The sequence below is a fragment of the Penaeus monodon genome, chromosome 26, assembly GCF_015228065.2.
Source record: "Penaeus monodon isolate SGIC_2016 chromosome 26, NSTDA_Pmon_1, whole genome shotgun sequence".
Lineage (NCBI taxonomy): Eukaryota > Metazoa > Arthropoda > Malacostraca > Decapoda > Penaeidae > Penaeus > Penaeus monodon.
The window spans coordinates 24,664,357-24,674,356 of record NC_051411.1 but is presented as its reverse complement, the minus strand read 5'-3'; the positions used below and the strand labels follow the sequence as shown (position 1 = coordinate 24,674,356).

Genomic DNA, 10,000 nt, shown 5'->3' with positions numbered 1-10,000 from the left:
TTATTGTTATTTGGAGAAACACAATCCACTGTCGTATCTTTATGAACGAGAAAATGAAGTTCGGAGTAGAAACAATCGTCTCTTGCAGGCTGTAGTGACGAAGGTTTGAGTTTCTCGCCCTCACTGCCATGAAGGTGACAGAACCATCCCTCTGAACTTTGGTCCCAGTCCACCGAAGGTAAAGGTAAGACTCTCCTAAACCGCACATCACTCAGTAAGACTCTACGGCACTGCTTACACTGGGCCGACACCAGACTATCTTTCAGGATCTCGCTAAAGGTCGGGGAAGTATCCGAAATGGCAGGTCCAACAGTACTCAAGAGGTCTGCACTGAGTGTACTGAGGAGAGATGTCTTCTCATCCAACTGTGCTCTTGCAGTTATGTGGCTGCCATCTTGGGTGATTTTGCTAACAGTTCCTGGTACTAAAGATGTACCTTTTGGGAACTTGATAGTCAAACCATCTCCATTCCTCAACTTGATAATGCACAGATATTTATCAGCCGTGATTTCCAGACAAGGACCTCTATCAGTAGGTAACGTTATGTAGAGGTTACAAGCCTGAATATTTGGGAGTACCTCCACCAATACTTGCGTCATTATGGATCTGCAACACACAAGAACAATAACCATTACCAGCTACAACAGAATGGTACTAAAGTGTTACCATATAGATGGCCAGCGGTCTATGAATATTCATTAAAACTGCCACTACTTAGGCTAAATGCGTCACGGGTAAGGACAGCTAAATAAAAATTCTATTCTATCATCTTGTTCAGTTACATAGCCCTACCACATAATTTAGTAGTATTGAAGTCTATTTCAGATGAACAAAATACAAACTTTAATAATTACTTTCCACCATCGTATGCATCTGTACCAATCTCAATAAGTCTAATTAACAATCCGTTACAAAAAGATTTCATGTTAATAGTGATAGGTATCTTATCTTTCCCTAATTACCGCACACACCTTTTAATCATTATAAAATCCACACTTAGCAAATGCTATTTCTAGACAAACGATTCCTTACTCTGCGAATTTGCAGGTCTTGGCAATTAAATATAAAGTATGTTGGTACATATGTAAACAACTACTCAAGGTCTATTTTTCTGGTATTCACAGAGTATTGTATTACGCTTTCTTCTGCCTACCAAAATTTTGCAATAAACATCTACCAACTTTATTTCAAAGTCTTGATTATAAAAACACTGTATTCATCATTGATTTCAGGCTATCAAATATAGTTTTTCTTGCCTTGATTCTTATAAAAACATATATTGGGTACCCCATTGGCTTACCTGTAAAGTCTATGCAATTCACAATAAACTCTTATCACATTAAGAAAAGTATGATCTGTGCAGTCCTTTTGATATTCGTAAGCGTAAAGTAACAAAACCTCACATCAAATATCACAGTTATGCATATTTCACGGGTTACAAAAATCCTTACCATGTGTTCTATCAAGTGTATGTGAAGGAATTTGGTTTGTTTGTAAATAAGAATGTGCATTCAAAGACATTTTTTTCTTATTTTATATTTTACTAATAGCAAATGGTGTTCATAAATAGCATGATAACTTATAAACCATTGGAAATATATGTTGTGATTTTGGTTTAGAGTATTCAAATAATGTAAGATTTCTCAAATCAAATTAGTGTTTTAAATTAGTTAATTGATTTACCTCATTATTTATATATTTTACGAAGAAGAAAATTCTCTGATTCAAATATGGGCATTTTAAACAAATGAAAACAACGAATGTTTTCAAAATAAGATAATAAAACTAAATATAAACGCTCTCTGTTCTTTGTTCACATCCAAAAATATTATACCTATCCGGTGAGTTGAGTTATCCGAATCAATTTCATTTTTATGTCGTTTTACGGATTGTTTGAGATTATTCTGTTGCGTGAAGGATATTAAGATAAAGCTTAAGGCGGAGAAGAAAACACTGATGTGGTAAATGCATTCTAAGATAAAATAATGCTGCTCTCGGAACTCCTTGTCTTGCTCGTCCAGGCAACTTGTCAGGACCAGACGAGGCTGCTTTCGGAGCCTCCGAGGCCTTCATGCCCACAATGCAACCAGTTCGAAAGTAAACATTCAATATATTATCATACTGGTGTCTTCATTTCACACGCTGCATAGGCTTTGTAACTCCTCTAGTGTATAGTTAACTTACCTGCAAATGACAAATACAAAATACTTGTTAATGTTACCAAATGCGATGCACAGTGATTGAGGGAAATGGACACTCATCTTATAGAGCATAAGAAACAAAGTATTATGTAACAGGTACAGCTGCAGCAGCCTCATATTTACTGTGGAATGATGAAAAAAGGCTCTGCATATCACCGCTCAGAGACTAAGTCCACAACACCCTCACACAGTTGGTTTTCTGTATATTGGCATGAAGTGTTGAAGGCTTGAACGGTCAAAACATCTTGTAGTTCCGAATGCAGCATAATATAATTTGAATATGTCTGCACCCCCCTTTATTAAGGGGGGTGCAGGGGGACTTGCTCCCCTGTCTAGGATGTAAATAGAAGGTAGGATAGGTTAGGTTTGGATTTTGGGTTCGCATGTTATCCTGGGGGCCGCGGTGGCTGAATGGTTAGAGCGTCGGACTCAAGACTGTCACGACGGCAATCTGAGTTCGAGGGTTCGAGTCACCGGCCGGCGCGTTGTTTCCCTTGGGCAAGGAACTTCACCTCGATTGCCTGCCTAGCCACTGGGTGGCCAAGCCAGCTCAAGTCAGTGCCGGGTAAATAGAGATGGTGACTCGATAAAAACACCGGGCGGAAGGCAATGGCAAAACCACCACTCTAAATTGCTAAGAAAAAATCATGGAAGCCCATGATCGTCAAGGCCGCGGTGGCCGAATGGTTAGAGCGTTGGACTCAAGACTCACGACGGCAATCTGAATTCGAGGGTTCGAGTCACTGACCGCCGCGTTGTTCCCTTGGGCAAGGAACTTCACCTTGATTGCCTACCTAGCCACTGGGTGGCCAAGCCAGCCCAAGTCAACTGCTGGTCCCAAGCCCGGATAAATAGAGAGAATGATTACCTAAAAAAAAAAGGTAACACCGGCACTCTCTGTGGAAAGGAACTGGGGACCCTACCACGTACTCACTCCAAGAGCATCACAACATGAAAACTACAATTAAGTATCATGCTGTGACCACGGCGGCTCAGACATGAACCTACCGTTAAAAGAAGAAAGAAGAATGTTATCCTGCATTTGGGACTTTGCCTTTGGAGGGTGCCTTGCTCTCAGTAGCAAATACCAAATACTCTTTGATAACAACAATAAAGGGCTATGAAATTGCACACCAATATCATATGGTTACCTGCAACTGTCATTGTTTACATACGAATGTTATTGTGACTTCATCTCGTCAGGGGTGTCCTTCCAGCTTTTGCTTGGGGGGGTGGAAGGGGAATCGGTGAGTGAAGTGAGCACAATTAGCAGGGGATTTTTTTTTTTTTTTGGGGGGGGAGGAGGAGGCATGGTGAATAACACTCAATTGACTATAAACAAAATCCTAGTGGAATAATGATAAGTCTATATTGACTAAATGTCATGGTGTATTTTAAATTTCTATATATAACATTTTTCTGGTGTTCACAGATATGTATAAATTTATTTGTATGTTGCTACCACTAGTTTCAGTACAGCTTTATGGAAGAAGAGTGAGTACCATGGTATATATATATATATATATATATATATATATATATATATAATATATATATATATTATATATATATATATAATATATATAATTATATATATATATATATATATAATTATATATATATATATATATATATATATATATATATAATATATATACATATATATATATATATATATAATATAATATATATATATATATTATATAATATATATATATATATATATATATATATATATATATATATATATATATATTATATATATATATATATATATATATATATATATATATATATATATACTGGTGATACTGATGTGATCACAATACATCAAGCATCTGCTCTTGAACCTTTTGGTTTAGAGGTAAATCTAGTATTACTGTATGTAAATATACATTATGAATGTATACAAAGATTGATGATAACCAGGGGCGTCAATTGGGGGAGGGGGGCAGTTGCAGTAGCAGTCTATTCTGCTTTGGATGTGTCTGTAATCAAATTCAGTTAGCTCTTAAAATCTCAAAAAGAGTCTTTGGATCTTTGGAGGGCAACTGTAAATTGATGCCCCTGTATCTCATCCTGCTCACCTGTCTGCAAAGAAAGGTTAGTTGGACAAGATGGACAACTTGTAGCGGATGTCAAAGTAGGAGGCTTGAACGGTCAAAACATCTTGTAGTTCCGAATGCAGCATAATATAATTTTTGAAATTTGAATATGTCTGTTCATTTATGTGATGAGTTGTATGGTGCTTTTGAACCTGCAAAGTTATATTGGTAATTTTTATTACTTGTGATAAATGTTAGAAGCATTTATTTTAAAGGCAGTTGCTTGACTGTATTTTCGTTTTGTTTATTTTACAAGGTTAATATATTTGTTTTGCATTTTGCTGATATGATTATTTGCATTATATATTCAGAATTTATTTAGTTTCATACAGCCATACAATCTTGCAATTGTTATTCCTTCTTTCAATTATCAATGCTGGAATATGTGTGAATCTCTTATTATTTTCCATTGCAAATGATATAAATAAAAGTATTGGAATGTTTATGAAGTGACCTTACCTCTCTGAGATTGTCCCATTTACTCCAGCCATTCCTAGGAAATCCATAGAGATGGCTGTATGAAATAAAAACTTTCCTAACCCAGGGGCTTCACCCTCAGGACCCCATCCAGTCGCCATATTTCCTTATCAGGGGAAATCCGGCAAACCCCCACCTCATCACCATGGACTCTGCATGGTATTTGTCATGACCTCTTTTCTTTATTACTGATGTTACCTTATGGCTTTGCAGATTATTAGAGTGCCATTACATTTTCGTGGAAATGTATACCAAAGTATTTGGTGTCGCATAACTTTCTTACTGTCAACCATAGATGAAAAGTGTTGTATTTTCAATCATTGTATCCATTATAGACAAAGTTTACCTTGTACTATGTGTCTGTAGGAAACTGAAGCATATTTTCTTTCTTATTTTTATGGCATTTTCCAACTTTATTCTTGGATCCTGCTTTTCACTATAACATCATCTAGAGGTAATTTTCCTGCACATAATTATATATGTAGGAATTATGCCACAGGACCCCCTGAAACTATCACAGTATTTGCCCCAATAGCAGGGGAATGCTTGAAAGGTACTAGGGAAGTAGTGGGGTTTACCAACAATAATTTAATGACAAAATGAAGATAATACCTTACTATACTGTGACCCCCACTGCCCAGGAAAACAAAATATCTTCCATGGCAGGATAGAGTGTATGACCTACATGTGGGGTGAACATGGCAATATATAACCTAGGAATTATTAGGTACAAACCTGACTGATAGATACTCCTGAGTGGGAAGGGTACTTATCTGGGAGGGTGATCTCTCATGTTCTGTCCTGCGGGGGTTAGCGGTTATTTATTATGTATAATTACCATTGTTACATATTTAATGTATTCTATTCATATTTTACCCCACAATTTTACTGGTACCTTTCATGCCCTCCTATGCTGTTGGGGCCAAGATTGCCACTAATGGGGAGGGTTTCCTTGGCATAATTTCAATATGTTTGGTTAGTAGAGAGAGGGGAATCCATTAAGGCCAAAATTAACGTAATCAGTTATGCAAAGGTGTATTGAAAAATTGCCTAATTAGAATTGTGTTCAGATAGTTATAAGTTATAGTTACTATTAATTTTTGTTATTCTAAGTGTGTTTATATATAAAACAAACATTTTTTAATTGTATGCAAAACATAGTAGACCAATGGATTTGGAACCATTATTCCAACAAATGGGACAAGATGGATGAGATGTTTCATCATTTGGAACCCTGATTTTTGCATCTGGAACAAGTTGTTCATCAAAGCAGGATAAGATGACATCATAATAATATTTGTATACAAAAAATGATAGAGGTGGGCTGATCATGAGATAGCTTGTATGTAATTTTATGGCACTTTTATTGTTGTTATTAAAGTTATTTTTGTGCTTGCCAGTTACAGATAAGATACAAATCCATCAGGTAATTACAAAATATAAGTAGAGTGTAAATTAAAGACACTGGTATGACAATATTATGAATGTTTACTTTAGAGCTGGTTGCATTATGAGTAATGAAAGTCATGGTGGGTTCTGACTGCAGCCTTGTAGTTCTGCTAGTCCAGACAAATTGTCTGGCTGAGCAGGAGAAGCACTCACATTCTGGGAAACTTCAGACACCGCTTTCTGTGGTGGTCCAGAAAAGCAAACCTCCACTGAGGTGGCATCAGTGTCCTGATTACCTCTGATTGTTTGTGTCATGAGGCAGCTTGACAGTAATTAGCTGCAACATAAGGCATCTCAACAGTAATTGACTGACAGGGTGAGGTGCAGGAACTATTCCGGAGATACATGAAGCTCTCTGTAGAAGGTATTTTAAGTGTCTGAATAAGAGTGATGCAGTTCCGAATGCAGCATAAATGAACCCATTGCTGCCAGCTACATGTACTTTGTTTTATGAACATTGTTTGTATATATATATATATATATATATATATATATATATATATATATATATATATATATATATATAACACACACACACACACACACACACACACACACACACACACACACACACACACACACACACACACACACACACCCACAACACACACACAACACATATATACATACACATACACATACATACACATACACATACACATACACATAGGCATACATATTCATATTCATATTCATATTCATGTATACATATACATATACATATACATATATACATATACACGTATATATACATATACATATATACATATACATATACATATATATTATATATATTATATATATATATATATATATATATATATATCACATATATACATATATATATATATATATATATATATATATATATATATATATATATCTCTTCTTTTTAACGGTAGGTTCATGTCTGAGCCGCCGTGGTCACAGCATGATACTTAATTGTAGTTTTCATTTTTGTGATGCTCTTGGAGTGAGTACGTGAAAGGGTCCCCAGTTCCTTTCCACGGAGAGTGCCGGTGGTACCTTTTTAGGTAATCATTCTCTCTATTTATCCGGGCTTGGGACCAGCACTTGACTTGGGCTGGCTTGGCCACCCAGTGGCTAGGTAGGCAATCAAGGTGAAGTTCCTTGCCCAAGGGAAACAACGCGGCTGTCGGTGACTAGAACCCTCGAATTCAGATTGCCGTCGTGACAGTCTTGAGTCCGACGCTCTAACCATTCGGCCACCGTGCCCTTATACATATATATACATACACATATATACATACATATGTGTGTGTGTGTGATTGTGTGTATGTATATATGTGTATATATGTATATATATATATGTGTATATATGTATATATATATATATGTGTATATATTATATATATATATATATATATATATGTCTATATATGTGTGTGTATATATATGTATATATCTATATATGTATATATCTATATCTATCTATCTGTCTATCTATCTATATCTATACATCTATCTATATACATCACCATCACCACCACCATCACCATCACCATCACCATCACCATCACCATCACCATCACCATCACCATCACCATCATCATCATCATCATCATCATCATCATCATCATCATCATCATCATCATCATCATCATCATCACCACCACCACCACCACCACCACCATCACCATCACCATCACCATCACTAAGACTGGTATTGTGATTATTGTTGATATTAACAATAATAATAGTAATAAAAATTAGGTAAAATATTTCTGAAAATGAAGGAAAAGGGTGAACAGATGAGGTCAGGTACAACTAATAACCGAGTCCTTGGAGATTGAGCATTTGTGGAGTCGTGTATGTAAACAAATAAATAGTCTAAATTAAAGTAATTGCGGGCTGTATGTACTGGCATCACTGGTGTAAAGCGAAAGTCATATAATTTTTTTTTTTTTTTTTTTTTTTTTTTTTTTTTTTTTTTTTGAGAAACTTCAAATAATAATCTGTCAGTGATTATCTTACATGAGAGTATTTATATAAATACGTATCTTTATTTGTTGTTGATCTTTACTTTTCCTATTTTTCAGTTATGACTTTTCTTCCTTTATTTTCTACCCTTCTTATAGCATGATTATATTTCCCTTTGACCATTGATGATTTGATATAAGAAGATATATAATGCACATCTCAGTTTCTGCTGAAATACATTATGCTTTTGTATTTGCTGTAAAATATTGTTAGTCACACTAAGAGACTGGGAATTGAAGATAGAAAAATAAAAATGATAACAAAAATGATTGTGATTTAAAGAAAATCAAAGTTACTATTAAAAGGTATGAAACAAATATTAAGCATAACTCTTTGACATTATATAGAAAATTTCAAAGATGAGAAAAATATTTTGATAATGATATATCTGACTAATACAGAAAAGTGCAAGAGGCCTGACTGCAGAGGTGCATTTAGAGCATTAGGATAACGGCAACATGATCTTGAAGAACCTCATTCGTAAAAACCATGGTGAGAGCTATTACTGATTTTGCGCTTTTGAAAATTTGGTGAATAGCATTAACAAAACTAATTCTAGTGGAAAAAATGTAATTTTTAATTTATTGAGGGTTTGGTCTTGATATCTTGATATGCATATGAAAGATAGGACAGACTTCCCAAGCTGGCTTCCTTATTTCTTTTTGTAGAGATTAATTTTGACGCCAGTAGATCAAAAAGGGCTCAGTTAATGAAAGTGTATTGTGATGAATATTTAGACATGATCTTGTTTTTGTAACAAAAAACAGCTTTAGCTGACATGAAATGAAATCAATAATTAATTCCTTTTGTTGCCTGTGGAATCCACATGCTAGTTGAACAGTATTTAGGGATTCTTGATATGATGGTGTTATTATATGTACAGTCTTTTACTGTACATATTGCATGACTTTTAGTTTCTACTAATTTCTGTTTTTGGCTAACAGAATGGTAAATTTCCCTTTGATTTTATTTTTAATAAGGTACTCTCCCTTACGTATGTAAGAATTGGTCATTCAGTTGACCAGTCATTTGGATTGTTTCTTCTTTCTTTCCATTATGCCTTGTTTTGCTAGGCATACTTTGTAGCTGGAAGTGAAAATTTTGCGGAGGTGTTAAAGGTCAGTGTTAGAAATGACCAGGCACATTAAGAATCAAAGCTGCATTGTAATCATAAATGGCAAGAGTGAGGGAAGTGTTATCCAGTGATGAAGACCAAGGTTGTCAAACAAGCTCTTAGATTTTTATTGAGTTAAAGAGACAAGAGCATTTTTTCTAATTAAAAGAAAGCTATAGGACAAGAAGTTTACTAGATTATACTTTATTAACCTTAAGTAGGACTGTTGGACTAATCTCTTAGAAGTCACATAAACTGAGGAAGCTTCTGAGACTTTGTGTGTAGTAGTAGTATAGAAAATGCTATTGTTTGTGCATTTCACCGACTGATATTATAAGACAATTTGTAAAAGATCTGAAAATTAGTGATTTCCTGCAATGATATATGAATATCCAGTTTTTACTGTAACTTAGATTTGACATTATTATCCCTTGTGTTATTAATTTACCAAGAATACTAAAAATGTGTGACTATTGTACTTGTACTTAGATGCTGTATTTAGGATAAAAATAAAGATTGAACAAAATGCATATTTGTTTTCATATAGTTGTATTATGTTAAATATCCAAAGTCTTAAGTAATTATCATAAACTAGAGATCAGATGGAAAACCAATCATTAGGAGACAAGGAAAAATATGCTTGTTAAAAATAT

General features: G+C 34.8%; 2 protein-coding genes across 4 annotated transcripts in view; one reads left to right on the top strand and one right to left on the bottom strand.

The window, feature by feature from the left end:
- LOC119590023 (E3 ubiquitin-protein ligase E3D-like) overlaps positions 1–1,483 on the bottom strand; it is a 2,467-nt gene extending 984 nt beyond the window's left edge. Inside the window, exons 1-2 of one of the 2 annotated variants that reach the window (XM_037938747.1) lie at positions 1,452–1,483; positions 1–606 (exon numbers count right to left, since the gene is read on the bottom strand). The exon at positions 1–606 is cut by the window's left edge and continues 984 nt beyond it. In XM_037938747.1, the coding sequence (XP_037794675.1) occupies positions 1–599 (599 nt within the window). In that variant the 5' untranslated portion in view covers positions 600–606; positions 1,452–1,483. The other variant, XM_037938746.1, reaches the window with a different exon arrangement.
- Positions 1,484–1,800: 317 nt separating this feature from the next.
- Positions 1,801–10,000, top strand: part of LOC119590022 (ADP-ribose glycohydrolase ARH3-like) — a 16,470-nt gene continuing 8,270 nt past the window's right edge. Inside the window, exons 1-2 of one of the 2 annotated variants that reach the window (XM_037938744.1) lie at positions 1,801–1,841; positions 8,635–8,725. In XM_037938744.1, the coding sequence (XP_037794672.1) occupies positions 8,692–8,725 (34 nt within the window). In that variant the 5' untranslated portion in view covers positions 1,801–1,841; positions 8,635–8,691. The remainder of the gene's footprint in view (positions 1,842–8,634; positions 8,726–10,000) is intronic. The other variant, XM_037938745.1, reaches the window with a different exon arrangement.